General features: G+C 38.4%; 1 protein-coding gene across 3 annotated transcripts in view; it reads right to left on the bottom strand.

Moving 5' to 3' along the window:
* The window catches only part of PIK3C2G (phosphatidylinositol-4-phosphate 3-kinase catalytic subunit type 2 gamma), a 651,998-nt gene that overhangs the window by 320,350 nt on the left and 315,282 nt on the right, over positions 1 to 16,366 (bottom strand). For all 3 annotated transcript variants that reach the window (XM_069585610.1, XM_069585608.1, XM_069585609.1), the window contains exons 15-16: positions 8,892 to 9,022; positions 796 to 984 (exon numbers count right to left, since the gene is read on the bottom strand). In XM_069585610.1, coding sequence (XP_069441711.1) covers positions 796 to 984; positions 8,892 to 9,022 — 320 coding nt within the window. The remainder of the gene's footprint in view (positions 1 to 795; positions 985 to 8,891; positions 9,023 to 16,366) is intronic.

A 16,366-nucleotide genomic window follows, 5' to 3' on the forward strand; every position in this document is an offset into this window, starting at 1 on the left:
TTTGAAAAGTCCTTTGTGTCACTTTCTTTCCCTCCTTTCTCCTGCTTCAGGATCTTGAGAAAGAATTCAGAACAGAACTGAGTGTCATACTTCTTCTCTGACTCTAGAAATTGCAGACTTTCTTCATGGCATCAGTGCTGATGCCATGAAGACAGACTTAAAATATCTCTTCTTGGCTTTAAATGTGAAGCAGAAGCCAAGTAAGAGTTGCTTCCCCAAGCCAGAACCAGACATCACACTTGTTCCCACATGCTTCCTCTTAACTAGACGATGACATCATTATCCACCAGATTCTCAACCACCATGCATTTTATTCTAGGGAAGAGACAGAGAATACACAAGGGATAGGCTTTTTTTTCATTTTGCTCTCATTATCATTGTCTTACTAAATGGACACCTACTATAAACAGGGTATTTTGCCAGGCTTTGCATATTTCAATAGTAAAAGATACTGTTTCAATTTTTAAGGATTCCTTTGTTTTGAGAGACAGACATGTAGAGAAGTTTATTTTTCCCTATTCAATATTTTTTGGTAGTTATTTCTCAAAGAGCAACTAGACTCCCCATTTAAGAAACTCTGGCCATTAATTTTATTAAGTTTAGTTTAGAAGACACAATTATAGTTTAGCTTTGTTTCAAATTTATATTCACAGCTTACATTTATCTAAATTTAATATCTACAGCTACTGAAATTGGAAATAAACAGAATTGATATTGAATTACTCATAGAGAGTTACAGTTTTTCTCTTTAAAATTTTCACATTAGTAATATCATGCCTGTCATGCAATTGTTACCTGGAAGTCAAAAGTCCAAGTGCCTCCAAAGGGTGAGAGAATTTCCATCTTCTTAAAACGGTATGCATTTCTGCAACAGTTCTTTCATCCCATCCAGGGGTACTTCCCAAGACCAAAGGAAGGGAGCAATTTTCATTGTTGCAGTAGAAGCGATAAAACCATAAGTATCTTCTCTTTTCCTCAGAGAGGCTGCAAAACCAGATTGGAAGTGATAATTTACTGGAGTTTTTGACAATAACAAACGTTTGCTATGAACAGTCAGTACAAAATATTAGGTCTAGTTCTTTGATTTTTAGTTTCTTTTGGAAAATAAGTCCTTTATCTTCTTGGGACAGTTTGATAGGTTATTTTATCTGATTATTTCCCACTAATTTAATCTTTTATAGAAAAATTAAATAAAATGTACTTCAGTTCAGATAATTCACATGTATTTTTCCTTGCTCTTATCTTAGCCACTTTTTAAAAATTGTCATTCTGGTTAGCAAAGTTTCTGTCTCCTTTAAGGCAGACCAAGTTTATCAATTCTGCCACATGTACTACTTAGAACAAAGATTATCAACCATTTACTTTCTTACTGTATTTGGAAATTAACTTAGACTCAAGTGGGCCCTGTGGAGAAATGGCACATTTTAAAGATGATATTCCTTCATTTTGAAGCAAGTTTCATCAGAGGTCAGAAAACTTTTTGCTCTAAACTTCAGAAACAAAGATGTCATTTCATCCTTGGATTCTGGCTTTAAATTCTTAGAGTTTGTTGGAAGTTTGGAGTTAAAATGCCAGTGAATAGGACTTTCTCACATGCACAAGTGTGTCCCTCAGAAGATCTAGATCTGGGACAAAGGCCATTGATTCACTGACAGTTTACCATGTTTTGCTTATACTCCAGGAAAAGCATTCAAGCCCACAGTTGAACTGAAGGACAGCATTTCTCACACGACAATGACAGCTTTTCAACACTGTCTCCTAAAAACTGACACTCTGTCGCTCAGCTTTCATTAACTAAAACTCCCAAGAAGGGATAGCAAGAATTATTAACAGACTTTAAATATTATTATTTCTGTATGATATCTTCTGAAATCCTCTCCATCTGCAAAATGAAAGAAATGAATCACAGAGGATGGTTTTTGAGGTACATTTGTGCTCTTTTTCTCTTTTGTCACTACCTTCTTCACCAGAAACCCCCCCAGAGGAAAAATATTCCATAATAAAATTATTACTATGCTACTAAAACTAATTATTTTGTTTTAACTGAATTCATTTTTCAATATTGAACAATGCTTTTTTCTCTTTTATTGAAGCATAATTTACATAAAAGAGAATGCATGGATTCAGTTAATTAAATTCTGACAAATGCACATATCAAGCATAATAAAATCCACACTCTTTTCAAGATATAAAATGTTTCTTATGCTACCAGAGGTGAGCAGTAGTATGACTTCTTTCATTTTAGACAAATAATATCTACTTTCAAATTTCATATAAACAGAATCATGAATATTCTTTTATTTATAGCTTCTTTCACTAAGTATAATTTTTTGAAATTATCCATACTGTTGAGTATATCAGTAGATTATTTCTTTTATTTAATGAGTATTACTCCTTTATATGAGCATATCATAATTTGCTTATCCTTTCTCTTACCTGATGGACACTGGGAGTATTTCCTGTTTTGGAATGTTATGAATAAAGCTTTTGTGTGCATGTATTTGTACAGGAGTATTTTCATTTCTCCCAGGAAGTACCATGGAGGGAAATGACTTTGCTGTATGTCATGTGTTTACCTTTTGAAGAAACTGCTTTCTGAAGTGGTTGTTGCATTTCACATTAGCAGGTGTAGGGTATGACAGAACCAATTGTATAGCATTTTGCCATTCTTTAATTTTGCCCATTAAAAAATATTATCCAAGTCACTGGAGTTTAATTAAAAGCATACTGATCATTTGAAAAAAAATTACACTTTCTAACAGATTATAATTGCATTTTTATCACTATTTTGGGACTACTAGAACTGTCACCTTATTAATAATGTTATTCTAATCAATGACATGATATATCCTTCCATTTACTGAGGTTTTCTTTAATTTCTCCTAGCAAAGTTTTGCATTTTTAACTATGTGTGTGTTAGTCACTCAGTCATGTCTCATTCTTTGCAACCCCATGGGCTCTAGCACTCCAGGCTCCTCTGTCCATGGAATTCTCCAGGCAAGAATACTGAAGTGGGTTGCCATTCCCTTCTTCACAGGATAGAGATGTTGATATTGTAAATACTGATAGAATTTAGAAAAATGAAATTTATTTTCTATTTTTTTTTTACTGGAATATAGTTGCATTTTGTACATTAATCTCAAATGCTATGATCTTACATAATTACCCATCTGAAAATAGAGCCAGTTTTATTTCTTTTTGACTTTTACACACTTAAATTTTTTTTTTCCCCTCCCCAGGATAGTGCACTGGCGAGGACTGATGGTACAACACTGAAGAGGAATATTTAGGCAAGCATCTTTGTTCCCAAACTTAGGGAGAAAACATTTATTCTTGCATCATTTAATATAATGCTAACTCTAGCTTTTCCTATAGTTCCAGATTCAACTCAGGAGTTGAAGGTTGAGGAAGTCCCACTCTATTCCCAGTTTTGAGAGTTTTTATCATGAATTGGTGCTGAATTTTGTCAAAAATTTTTTCCCAAATATATCAAGATGGAATGATTTTCCTTATATATCTTTTTCAATTCTTTTAATTTTAATCTAGCTGAATTATTGTATTTAAAATATGCATCTGTAAACAACATTAAATTAAATTAAATTAAAATTAAAAGACGCTTACTCCTTGGAAGAAAAGTTATGACCAACCTAGATAGTATATTCAAAAGCAGAGACATTACTTTGCCAACTAAGGTCCATCTAGTCAAGGCTATGGTTTTTCCTGTGGTCATGTATGGATGTGAGAGTTGGACTGTGAAGAAGGCTGAGCGCCGAAGAATTGATGCTTTTGAACTGTGGTGTTGGAGAAGACTCTTGAGAGTCCCTTGGACTGCAAGGAGATCCAACCAGTCCATTCTGAAGGAGATCAGCCCTGGGATTTCTTTGGAAGGAATGATGCTAAAGCTGAAACTCCAGTACTTTGGCCACCTCATGCGAAGAGTTGACTCATTGGAAAAGACTCTGATGCTGGGAGGGATTGGGGGCAGGAGGAGAAGGGGACGACCGAGGATGAGATGGCTGGATGGCATCACAGACTTGATGGACGTGAGTCTGAGTGAACTCCGGGAGATGGTGATGGACAGGGAGGCCTGGTGTGCTGTGATTCATGGGGTCGCAAAGAGTCGGACACAACTGAGCAACTGAACTGAACTGAACTGAACTGAACTGAATGAGAAATCTGTAGAATTATAGCTTATCCCATGAATGTGATTTGCTGACTTTCTCTGAAGCCTTAGAAAAATTTTATATTTATCTTTAGTTTTCAGAAATTTGACTATGATGAGCTTAGGTGATGTGTGTATGTGTGTGTGTGTGTGTGTGTGTTTGGGATTTGCTAAGTTTCTTATATCTGTAGGTGATTTTTTTTTTAATTAAACTTGTAAAATTTTGGCTATTATCTCTTTAAGAATTTTTTTTTCTTCACTATCTCTCTTCTCTCTTGTGTGTCCAATACATACTTATTACATTGCTTGATAATTGTCCTATAGGTCACAAGGCTGTATCACTATTTTCAGGTTTTGTTCTTTCTGTACTTCAACATGGATAATTTCTATCGCCCATTCTTTAAACTCACTGTTCTTTTCTTTTATTATTATGCAATCTATTAAGCTTTTCCAGTGATTTTTAAAAAATTTAGATACTGTGCTTTTCAGTTCTTAAATTTCCATTTTTCTACTTCATTTGTTCACCCATATGTATCTTTTAATTTAAACCCATAAATACCTTTAATACAGTAGTAAAATATTTGCTGGAGGAGGAGATGGCAACCTACTCCACTGTACTTGTCTGGAGAATCCAATGGACAGAGAAGCCTGGCATGCTATTGTCCATGGGGTTGCAAAGAGTTGGATACAACCGAAGCAACTTAGCACGCATGCAAAATATCTGAAGCTGTTTCTGTTAACTGCCTCCTTCAATCCTGGTCTATGGTTATCTATTCCTGACTCTTCCTATGTTTAGCAATTATTGGTTGTACACTAAACTTTTAAAATCCTACCTTATTCGCAGTCTGCATTTTGCTACATTTGAGTGCTAAATGTTTCCAGTTTTATTTTTTAGGAGGCAGCTTGATCCTCTTGGGGTCTGTTTTTATGATGTGTTAGACTAGGCCAAGCACAGCCCTAAATCTTGAGCTAGCGCACACTTACTCCTAATATGCATCTTTCTGATTTCTTTATTGAGTGCTGAGGTGTTCTGTGATCTTTCTGCATCATTACCGGTCAGAAAATTTATGTCTCCCAGCATTGTGCAACCTCTAGAATCTACATTTATTTCACATCTCCCTGTAGCAGTTCTTTTGCTATAAAATCTCCATGTGCTCACGAGTGGCTCCGTACTCAACTGAATACATAAGGGGACACTACTACATATTTCTGAAGCTCCTATCCTGTGGGTCTCCTTTTCTCCACTATTATTCTCTGGAAATTCTAGCTGCCTCACAATTATTCAACTCTGTGATCTCTGCCTTATTTATTTATTTATTTTTTAATCTCAGGAGGTAAGACCTGCCTGCTCTTCTTTAATTATAAATTCTAGAGCTATGATACAGAAAACATCTCTGGGTCTGAAGGCCTTTTTACTCATGGGTTCCCCTCAAGCCTTCTCTGCTCAATTTCTGAGAGCAGTTGCTTTATATGTATTTCTCTTGTGTCATATTTCATTTCAGGAGGACTAGTTTAGTAATATAATAGGTAACCTTCATGGCTGGAGGTGGAGGCATAATTTCTTTCAAAACATTTGTTTTTTACTTTATGTTCTGAGATTTTCCTTACATTAGATACTTTTCTTTAGAGGTCATCAAGAAGGTATTCTTCTTATTTTTACAAATGTTATAGTACATTTTCACCAAACTTCATTGTCTGAACTTCTTGACTGCTTACATTTAACCAATTTGAAAGAAGACAAGTATGTCACCAACTAAATGATAAAATGTGGTATTTGGAAAATGAATGTAATCTGTTTCTAACATAAGTTTTATCACATTGAAGACTGTTCTCCATCTGTTTTCACAGTCCTGAATGAAACTGTACTCTACTGAGCATTAATAATCGTATTTGAGTGAGCAAAACAGAAAAAATGTTGCTTATTTTATGTATAAGTTATTCATGTAAATGGAAAACTTAAGTATAAAACCAGTTAGAATTCACTGGGGCTAGTTTAAAAACACAAACCTTTAATATTTAAGGACAGTTTCTGTGTTTATTTATTTGTTGGTTTTGACATTTTTTGTTTGAACATATTTAAAATTTCAAAGGATAACAACTTTTTATATTAAAAAAAATCTATCATACAAATATATCAGTCTCCGATATATGACATACTTTTTAAATGTTAAGTTTTATATTTTTGAATAAGAACTGTCAAAAGATGCTTCATCTAATTAAGATGGCAATAGTTTAGAATAACGATGGATCATCAAAATATGTGTCATAAGGACTATGAGAATCCTTAAGGTCATTTTTATACCAAACTCTATGCCTAGGAACTTTATCCTTTATAACATTTATTTTACACATATTATTTATCAGGCACAATGTAGAACACTGGAAACATAGTAACAAACAAGATAGGTTCCTGGTTCTCTTGGTTCTCACAAATAAATGAGAAAAAAAACCACATTAATAAACAAGATGATGCCAGATTGTGTTACGTGTGATAAAAAGGTAATAAGAGAGATTCTAAAGAGGGAAAAACTTCATTTGATAGGGTCATAAACGAAGGTCTCTTTGAGAAGATCACAATTAAGTGAGGACCTACAGGTTGAGGGGCTTCCCTGGTGGCTCAAATGGTAAAGAATCTTCCTGCAATGCAGGAGATCCAGGTTTGATCTCTGGGTTGGAAAGGTCCTTTGGGAGAAGAAATGGCTACCTACTCCAGTGTTCTGCCTGGAGAAACCCATGGACCTAGGAGCCTCGTGGGCTACAGTCCATGGGGTTGTGAAGAGTCAGACATGACTGAACAACTAGCATTTTAACACTTTCACTACAAGATGAGATGATTCAGCCATGTGAAGAACTAGGAAGGAGTATTTCATGAAGAGGAAATTCCAAATAAGAAGACCCTGAGATGGGAGAGGGAACGGCACATGTGAAATATGAGAAGTAAAGAGATGTCATTGGCTTGAAGTGAATGAGGAACAGAGTAGGATGTGCGGAAATTAGAGCTCAGGGCATTAACAAGATTACCCCAAACTAGTTTTTCCAGTGGTCATGTGTGGATGTGAGAGTTGGACTATAAAGAAAGCTGACTGCAGAAGAACTGATGCTTTTGAACTGTGGTGTTGGAGAAGACTCTTGAGAGTCCCTTGGACTGCAAGGAGATCCAGCCAGTCCATCCTAAAGGAGATCAGTCCTGGGTGTTCACTGGAAGGACTGATACTAAAGCTGAAACTCCAGTATTTTGGCCACCTGATGCAAAGAGCTGACTCATTTGAAAAGACCCTAATACTGGGAAAGGTTGAGGGCAGGAGGAGAAGGGGATGACAGGGGATGAGATGGTTGGATGGCATCATCGACTTGATGGACATGGGTTTGGGTAAACTCTGGGAGTTGGTTATGGACAGGGAGGCCTGGTGTGCTGCGGTTCATGGGGTCACAAAGAGTCGGACACTACTGAGCGACTGAACTGAACTGAACTGAAATGCTCAATCATGTTCAACACCTCAGTTTGGAAGGTCTCAAACTAATCCCTCTTCCATAAAATGGCTCTAATATCTGCCCAGTTCAGCAATTTCAAACCTTAGACTCTTCAATGAATTACCTTAATTATTTCGTTTCTCATTTGGGTTCACCCCAATTTACTATTAATCATCAAGTCATGCCTTTTCAACTCCCAGATATGCTCCAAATCCAGCCATTACTATCAATGTTCACAATGTCCACTGCCATTGCCCTCGTTCTAGTGACCATGACCTTCTGCCTAAAATATTACATCAGTTACTTTACTGTACTGCTCACTTCCTCTTTTCAGTTTAGTTCAGTTGCTCAGTCATGTCTGACTCCTCACAACCCCATGAACCAGTGGGGTTCACTGTGGCTTGCTGCTACTGCTGCTGCTAAGTCGCTGCAGTCATGTCCAACTTTGTGCGACCCCATAGACGGCAGCTCACCAGGCTCCCCCATCCCTGCAATTCTCCAGGCAAGAACACTGGAGTTGGTTGCCATTTCCTTCTCCAATGCATGAAAGTGAAAAGTGAAAGTGAAGTCGCTTAGTCGTGTCCGACTCTTCATGACCTCATGGACTGCACCCTACCAGGCTCCTCCCTCCATGGGATTCTCCAGGCAAGAGTACTGGAGTGGGGTGCCATCGCCTTCTCCAAAACTGTGGCTTAGAGATTATCAGATATTAAGTACAAACAGTAAGTACACAGAATTAGTAATCTCTTATAATTCTTCCTGGGATATCTCTTTCCCAGAGAATTTCTGTTTGACAAAATTTAAGTACTCCTTTAGTTACTAATTTAGTGGTATTAAAACATAAGCTATTTCTGTTCTTTTTCAATGTCATTATAATTAGATTTTACATTTTTCTGGTTTACCAAAACAATTTTCTATCTAACTGAAGAACAATGGTTTATCACTGTTAAATGCTGATCTGTATCTATCAGTCTCTGCTTTGTCATTCTGAAATGAATGTTTTCCAATCTTTTTATTTTTCTTTTGACCAAAGTTAAAGTTTCTGAGTGTCATGAGAAAAAAAAAAAATCTTAAAAAAACCCACAATTACTAACTTAGCTCCTAAGTATTAGTGGATCATCCAAAAGGTGTGATCGTAGGAAACGAGCGGAGTTATGTTGGAAAGAAGGTTCACTCTTAACAGATATGAGTGCTTCTAGAATGATTGCTGGTATCATGAAAAGAGGCAAAATTCCCTCCCCCAAACTGGCTCACTTACAGTATCGGAGTCTGTTTCTGTGATAGTCTGGCAATATGTTTTAAACATTCTTTTGGTGGTTCTTCAAGATCACTTCCATTCTCTTCAGAATCAAGTTTCATATACTCCCACTCAGTAGCTGGAAAATCAATCTGAAATAACAAAAAGATGGTTTGCCACGTATCAAATGCCTGAAAAATGCATCATTAATTTAATGATCTCTATCTTAGATTTATAGAAAATAAAGCAAAGGGCAGGAAAATATCCTATGTTTTCTGTGATGTTTATTATTTAACAATAATTTTAGAAGAATCATTAGGGTTTGGACTCGGTGTTTAAATATACATGATATTTGGTAAATCCTCAATTATTTATATAAATGGTATATAAGTTTGTAGTCTGTAACTTTATCTGAGAAAAAATAAGAAAATAATATTTATTAACTTTTCATAAAGTTAAATGCTACATTTTATATAATGCTGAAATTATACTCTTTCTGTATTTCATTACTAAATGTTGATTATTAAATGATGAAAATTATAGATTGCAATCACATTTTTTTCATGTAATCACTTGAGAAAATAAAAAGAGTAACTTTATGTTCGTCTCTACTACTTAAGGAGGAAGGCAGTGGCACCCCACTCCAGTACTCTTGCCTGGAGAATCCCATGGAGGGAGGAGCCTGGAAGGTTGCAGGCCATGGGATCGCTGAGGGTCGGACACGACTGAACGACTTCACTTTCACTTTTCACTTTCATGCATTGGAGAAGGAAATGGCAACCCACTCCAGTGTTCTTGGCTGGAGAATCCCAGGTACGGGGGAGCCTGGTGGGCCGCCATTTATGGGGTCGCACAGAGTTGGACACGACTGAAGTGACTTAGTAGCAGCTACTACTTAAAATTTGTAAGCCTGTGAACCACTTTGTAGACACGACAGTGAACTCTTCTCTGGTAAAGATCTGTTTTGCAAGTATAAAACCAAACAGAATATTCTTGCTGTGGCTCTATAGCTCAGTTTTATAGACAAGGCTAGAATGTAGACCTTTTTTCCTGGCTTAACACGCCTCCCACTAGACCACACTTAAGTGATAACCTGATTCTAGTAAATAACATTTGTCACTGTTGTTGTTTGGTTGCTCAGTCATGTCTGATTCTCTCATGACCCCATGAACTTTAGCCCACCAGGCTCCTCTGCTCATGGGATTTCCTGGGTAAGAATACTGGAATAGGTTGCTGTTTTCTTCTGCAGGCGATATTCCTGACCAGGGGTCGAATCCACATCTCTGGCACTGACAGACAGATTCTTTACCACTGAGCCACCAGGGAAGCCCAGTAGATAAAACAGTAGTTATCAAAATATACAGTTTCTAAGTACGTAAATGAGATAAATATTTTCAGCCCCATATAATGCTTAGGAGGTTTCCCTGGTGGCTCAAATGGTAAAAGAATTTGCTTGCAATGTGGGAGACCCAAGTTCGATCCCTGGGTCAGAAGACCCCTTTGCCTGGAAAATTCCATGGATAGAGAAGCTTGGCAGAATACAGTCCATGGGGTCATAGAGTTGGACATGACTGAGTGACTTTCACTTTTCATAGTACTTAAGAGAATCACTTTTTTTTCATTTTCATATCAGAAAATCTAACGAATTTATTTTTCTCTGCTGATTTATGTTAGATTGTGATCTCAGAAAATAATGGAATAAAATTATAAGGTAGACTGTGAGTTACAGTTTGAAATACAGTTTAATCTACTTGGATTCTTATTTGAAAAGTCTTAAGAATTTTATTCTTTAATCTTTAAAATTTGTTGCAATATTTGTTTTTGGTATAATTTTTGTTATATTATTCATTATTCCAACACACCAAAGCAATATTATAGTAAATTTTGCCTGTTGGCAGAAAGATTAATTTTGCCTTGGAAAGAAGTGCCTCCGGTATTAGTAGGTTACCCTTTACTCTTAATATATCCAGATATTTTAAACATAGAAAACAAAAATACTAAAATATTAATGAGCTTATTCAATTTTATGTTGGTCCTAAGTAAAGGGCAGGGTAGATGAGGAAACTAAAGCTAGTGGGTGAGAATACAGAAGTATCCTTATACAAAATCTATAATAAATTCCTTGATATATTTCAATTATGAATTTTTTTTCATTTCTGATACATGAATGAGGTCCTATACAAACTGCATATCTTCATATTTTATGAAGTTAAACAGTTATCGATTTTTCAGTTTCTGATAGAAAATATTAGGGCTTTCCCCAGTTGCCTCAGGTTTTAATTTTTCATAAAAGATACTTTCCCAAATATGTGTTAATGTACAACATTTTCCCTGGAACACTTTTGAGTTCTATGCATTATGGAGGAGGACATAGGCAAACATTAACAATTAAAATAGGGTTGACTATATACAGAGCCCCCCAAGCCATGCTTCAAGTTAATAATGGCAAACATGTGACTCCTCTTCTGTGGTCATTACGCTCTAAGGTTGGCCTTAGTTTTATTTATTTATTTATTTATTTTTCTTTTGTTTAATAGAGTGCTACAGGAGCTCTCACCCTGGGCCGGGCCGCCCCTACTCTGATGACCCCCCCCACCCCGCGGCTGGTTCTGGTTGCTTCGCAGAGACCGCCCACCTGGGGCCCAAGTCACTTTCGGGCCCCTTAGCCGGGGCCACGCCCCCTGAGCTCATCTCAGCTCCACCCCCTCACGGAGGCAAAGGGGCACACGTGGATTGAGTGCTTCTTTTTAAAGGGCTTTCCTAGTAGCTCAGACGGTAAAGCGTCTGCCTACAATGTGGGAGACCTGGGTTTGATCCCTGGGTCGGGAAGATCCCCTGTAGAAGGAAATGGCACCCCACTCCAGTATTCATGCCTGGAAAATCCCATGGACCAAGGAGCCTACTGGGCCACAGTCCATGGGGTTGGAAAGAGTCGGACATGACTAAGCAACTTCACTTCACTTCACAGGAACTCTCTACCAATGTGTTCACTTAATGTGCCATGACACCTACTGTTCCATTCTTGCCTCAAAGAGTTAAGGATAGACTACTGATTTTAAGCAAAAAAAAAAAAAAAAAAAAAAAATTATGAGGCTCTTTCTTCCAGGGTACAGGTAAATATTCAGATCCAATCATCCACACTTATAACGCACACGTCCTTATACACTGAATATTGACGTCTTGTGTTCCATTTATCTGCTCTGCTTTTACTCTCTCCTTCCTTCTCCATTTACACTTGGCCACCATGGTTCCTACTATGGCTTCATGTTTTGGAATTCCTTGAAGGAGCTGCTGTGAATGTGCCTAGTGTTCATGTTCACATAAGTATGCCAGTAAGACGTTCATGGCCTGGCTCAGGCCCCCATGATTCTACCACCTTGTTCAAAGAAATGAACCTGGGCTGTAGGTGTAGTTTGGATATAAGGCATATGCATATTAGATCATAAGTTCTATGCAGTTCAAGGGAAAGAATGAGGTCTACCAACTAGATGGCAATTGCTGTGAGTCTGTGGAAGGAGTTATAAAAGAGGGGGTGAAGAAAAAGGAACCTATGTTACACTTGGACAAAAATATACTGTGTTCTAAGGATCATGTACCAATAATATTGCTGTTGCCTCACCCTAACATCACTGATAATGAAGGATAAACAGGTAATGAAATGTTAGGTAAAGTAAAATACCTTGTATGAATGAGTAGGTAAGAACTATGGTTTAAAGAAGTTCTCAAGAAAGAAACACAATGTTGTAAATGTGTTGACAAAAATCTTCTTGGTTATTATGAGAACACAGAAGTAGGACACTCCAATGCTTCTTAGAGTGAAAAGAGGGAAGGGGGTAAGAAATTCATGGAAGAGGGTTCCATGGATCCTAAAAGGTGAATAACAAGGACAGAAACTAAGCCCAAGGGTGGGTAACAGACAGTTAAGGGAAGATGGTAGACACATTGCAGGCAGTGAACAGAATTCATAAATGCACAAAAGGTAAAAACAGGACAGTCCACGTCAGAGACTACAAATTTTGAAGCTGCTGGAGCTTGACGTCAGGGAGTGGCAAGGGAAACAATGGGAGGAGGCTGTGCTTTAGAACTTGCCTGTAATTCTCTAGGCAGTGCTGAGTTACTGAAGAGTATAAGGAGAGTGGCGGGTTCAGATTTATGTTTTCGAAGGATCATGTTTGTGGATTTTGGATTAGAGAATAACCACCAGGGAAGACACAGTGGGGACTTGTGAGGACAGACTGAGGAACATATGAGAGAAGAGTTGACAGGATCTATGGTGGACAGAATATGAGTATTGAGAGAGAGACGAGACAAGTGCAATGACTCGCTGTATGTGAGTGCATGCACAGTCATAAATAATTCAGGGAATGAAAGCAATTCTCAGAGGACGGTGAGCTCAATTTGGAATGTATTGTTTTGGAAGCTGTCTACAGAATATCTCTTGATGAGGGTGAAGAGGAGAGTAAAAGAGCTGCCTTGCAACTCAACATTAAAAAAAACTAATGGCACCTGGTCCTATCACCTCATGGAAAATAGAAAGGGAAAAAGTGGAAGCAGTGACAGATTTTATTTTCTTGGGCTCCAAAATCACTGTGGACAGTGGCTGCAGCCATGAAATTAAAAGACACTTGCTCCTTGGAAGGAAAGCTATGACCAACCTAGACAGTGTATTAAAAAGCAGAGACATCACTTTGCTGACAAAGGTCTATCTAGTTAAAGCTATCATTTTTCCAGTAGTCATATACGGATGTGAGAGTTGGACTATAAAGAAGGCTGAGTGCCAAAGAACTGATGCTTTTGAACTATGGTGCTGGAGAAGACTCTTGAGAGTCCCTCGGACTGCAAGGAGATCCAACCAGTCCATCCTAAAGGAAATCAGTCCTGAATATTCTTTGGAAGGACTGATGTTGAAGCTGAAACGCCAATACTTTGGCCATCTGATATGAAGAACTGACTCACTGGAAAAGACTCTGATGCTGGGAAAGATTGAGGAGGGCAAGGGTGTGGCAGAGGGTGAGATGGTTAGATGGCATCACTGACTCAATGGACATGAATCTGAACAAACTTTGGGAAACAGAGAAGGACAGGGAAGCCTGGCGTGCTGCAGTCCATGGGACTGCAGAGTCAGACATGACTGAGTGACTCACACTTTCTTTCCCTGTGGTGTAAAAGAGTGTGAACTAAAGATACAGACTTAGGCATGAACCTGCAAGATACTGTAAATCAAACCTTAGGAACAAATGAGACTCAGCCATTCCATTGCTTGGTATACAGCCCAGATAAATAAAAACATAGGTTCAAACACAAACTTGTACGTGAATGTTCAGAGCAGCTCTGTTCTTAACAGCTGGAAGGAAACAATCTAAATGCATAGCAACTATGCATTTAGAGTGGTATATCTCTATATGCATTTAGAGTGGTATATCTCATGCATATGAATGGTATATCTATACTGTGGGTGGGGCTTCCCTGATGGCTCAGCAGGTAAAGAATCTGCCTGCAAAGCGGGAGACACAGGAGATGCTGGTTCAATCCCTGAGTCAAGCAGCAACTGACTGCACTATTCTTGCCTGGGAAATCCCATTGACAGAGAAGCCTGGCGGGTTATAGTTCAAAAGGTAGCAAAGAGTCAGACAGGACTGAGTGACTAAGCACGTTTCTATCTTGTAATATTATTCAGGAATTAAAAAAAAAAGTGAATACTGATTTATAATACAAAGTGGATGAACTTTGAAACATTATGCTAAAGGAAAGAATCCAGCCACAACAGAACACATACTGTATGATTCCATTTACATGAAATGTACAGAATAGGTGAACCTATAGAGACAGAAAGTATATTAGTAGTTGCTTAGATTTTGGGACTGGAAAGCAATAGCTAAAAAGTATGAGATTTCTTCATAAAAATGAAAATGCTCTAAAACTGGCATTGGTTGAGATTAGCTGTACATATCTCTGAAAATACTAGAAAACATTGAATTGTATACTTTAAATGGGAGGATTGTATGGCATGTGACATATATCTCAATAAAGCTTTAGAGAAATTCTCTCAAGGAGAATATACATACTGAGAATAGCAATGGGCAGCAGACAGAACCCGTGGGAACTGTCAACAGAGGGGACAAGCAAAAGAAACGGAGTGGGAGTAGAAAACAGAAAAAGGATAACCAAAGAGAGTGTGAAGAGAAAACTAAGAGGGCAATATCAGCAAAGTCAGAGGAAAAGAGTGTTCTGTAGTGGGGAAGTTGCTGTTTAGTCACTAAGTCATGTTGGTCTCCTTTGTGGCCGCATGGATTATAGTCTGCCAGGCTCCTCTGTCCATGGGGATTCTCCAGGCAGGAATACTGGAATGGGTTGCCACTTCCTCCTCCAGACCCAGGGATGGAACCGACATCTCCTGCGTCTCCTGCAGTGGCAGGCGAATTGTTCACCACTGAACTCCTTCAGAAGGCCCCTAATAGGGAAGAGATAGTGCCAAAAACTGCACAGAGAGGACTAGAATGAAGAGGTATGAAAACCAGTGCTGGGTTTGGCAACTAGAAATTAGGAGGTTATCTGACAGCAGTGTGGTGAGGACAAATAAACCAGAATATAGTGTATTTAGAATGAGTGGTCGGGGGGGTGGGGGGGGGGGACTTCTCTGTCGGTCCAGTGGTTAAGACCTCGCCTTCCAATCAGGGAGTGTGGGTTCAATCCCTGGTTGGGGAGTGAAGATCCAACCTACCTTGTGGACAAAAAAACAAAACATGAAACAAGCAATATCGTAACAAATTCAATAAAGACTTTTAAAATGGCTCACATTAAAAAAAAAAAACTTTTAAGAAATAGAATGAATGGGAAACTAAGTAGAGAAATATAAACTAGAACAAGAGCAACATTAACTAAAACAACTCTGCTCTTAGTGCTTAAATTATGAATCACTATACTAGATTGTTGGAGAAGGCAATGGCAACCCACTCCAGTACTCTTGCCTGGCAAATCCCATGGACAGAGGAGCCTGGTAGGCTGCAGTCCATGGGGTCGCTAGGAGTCGGACATGACTGAGCGACTTCACTTTCACTCTTCACTTTCATGCATTGGAGAAGGAAAAGGCAACCCACTCTGGTGTTCTTGCCTGGAGAATCCCAGGGACGGGGGAGCCTGGTGGGCTGCCGTCTCTGGGGTTGCCCAGAGTCGGACACGACTGAAGCGACTTAGCAGCAGCATACTAGATTGTATACAGGGAGAGGGAAGAAGTTGAGGGAGACACACATTGATCGGATCCTATAATAATTTGTCTCCATGTCTGAATTCATATCTGTGCGTGCACTCTAAGTTGCTTCAGTCATGTCTGACTCTGCAACCCTATGGACTTTAGCCCTCCAGGCTTCTCTATCTGTGAGATTCTCCAGGCAAGAACACTGGAGTGGGTTGCCACATCCTCCTCCAGGGAATTTTCCTGAGACAGAGAATGAACCAGTGTCACTTATATCTCCTGCATTGGCAGGAGAAATCTTTAC

The sequence above is a fragment of the Ovis canadensis genome, chromosome 3 (assembly GCF_042477335.2).
Source record: "Ovis canadensis isolate MfBH-ARS-UI-01 breed Bighorn chromosome 3, ARS-UI_OviCan_v2, whole genome shotgun sequence".
Taxonomy (NCBI): domain Eukaryota; kingdom Metazoa; phylum Chordata; class Mammalia; order Artiodactyla; family Bovidae; genus Ovis; species Ovis canadensis.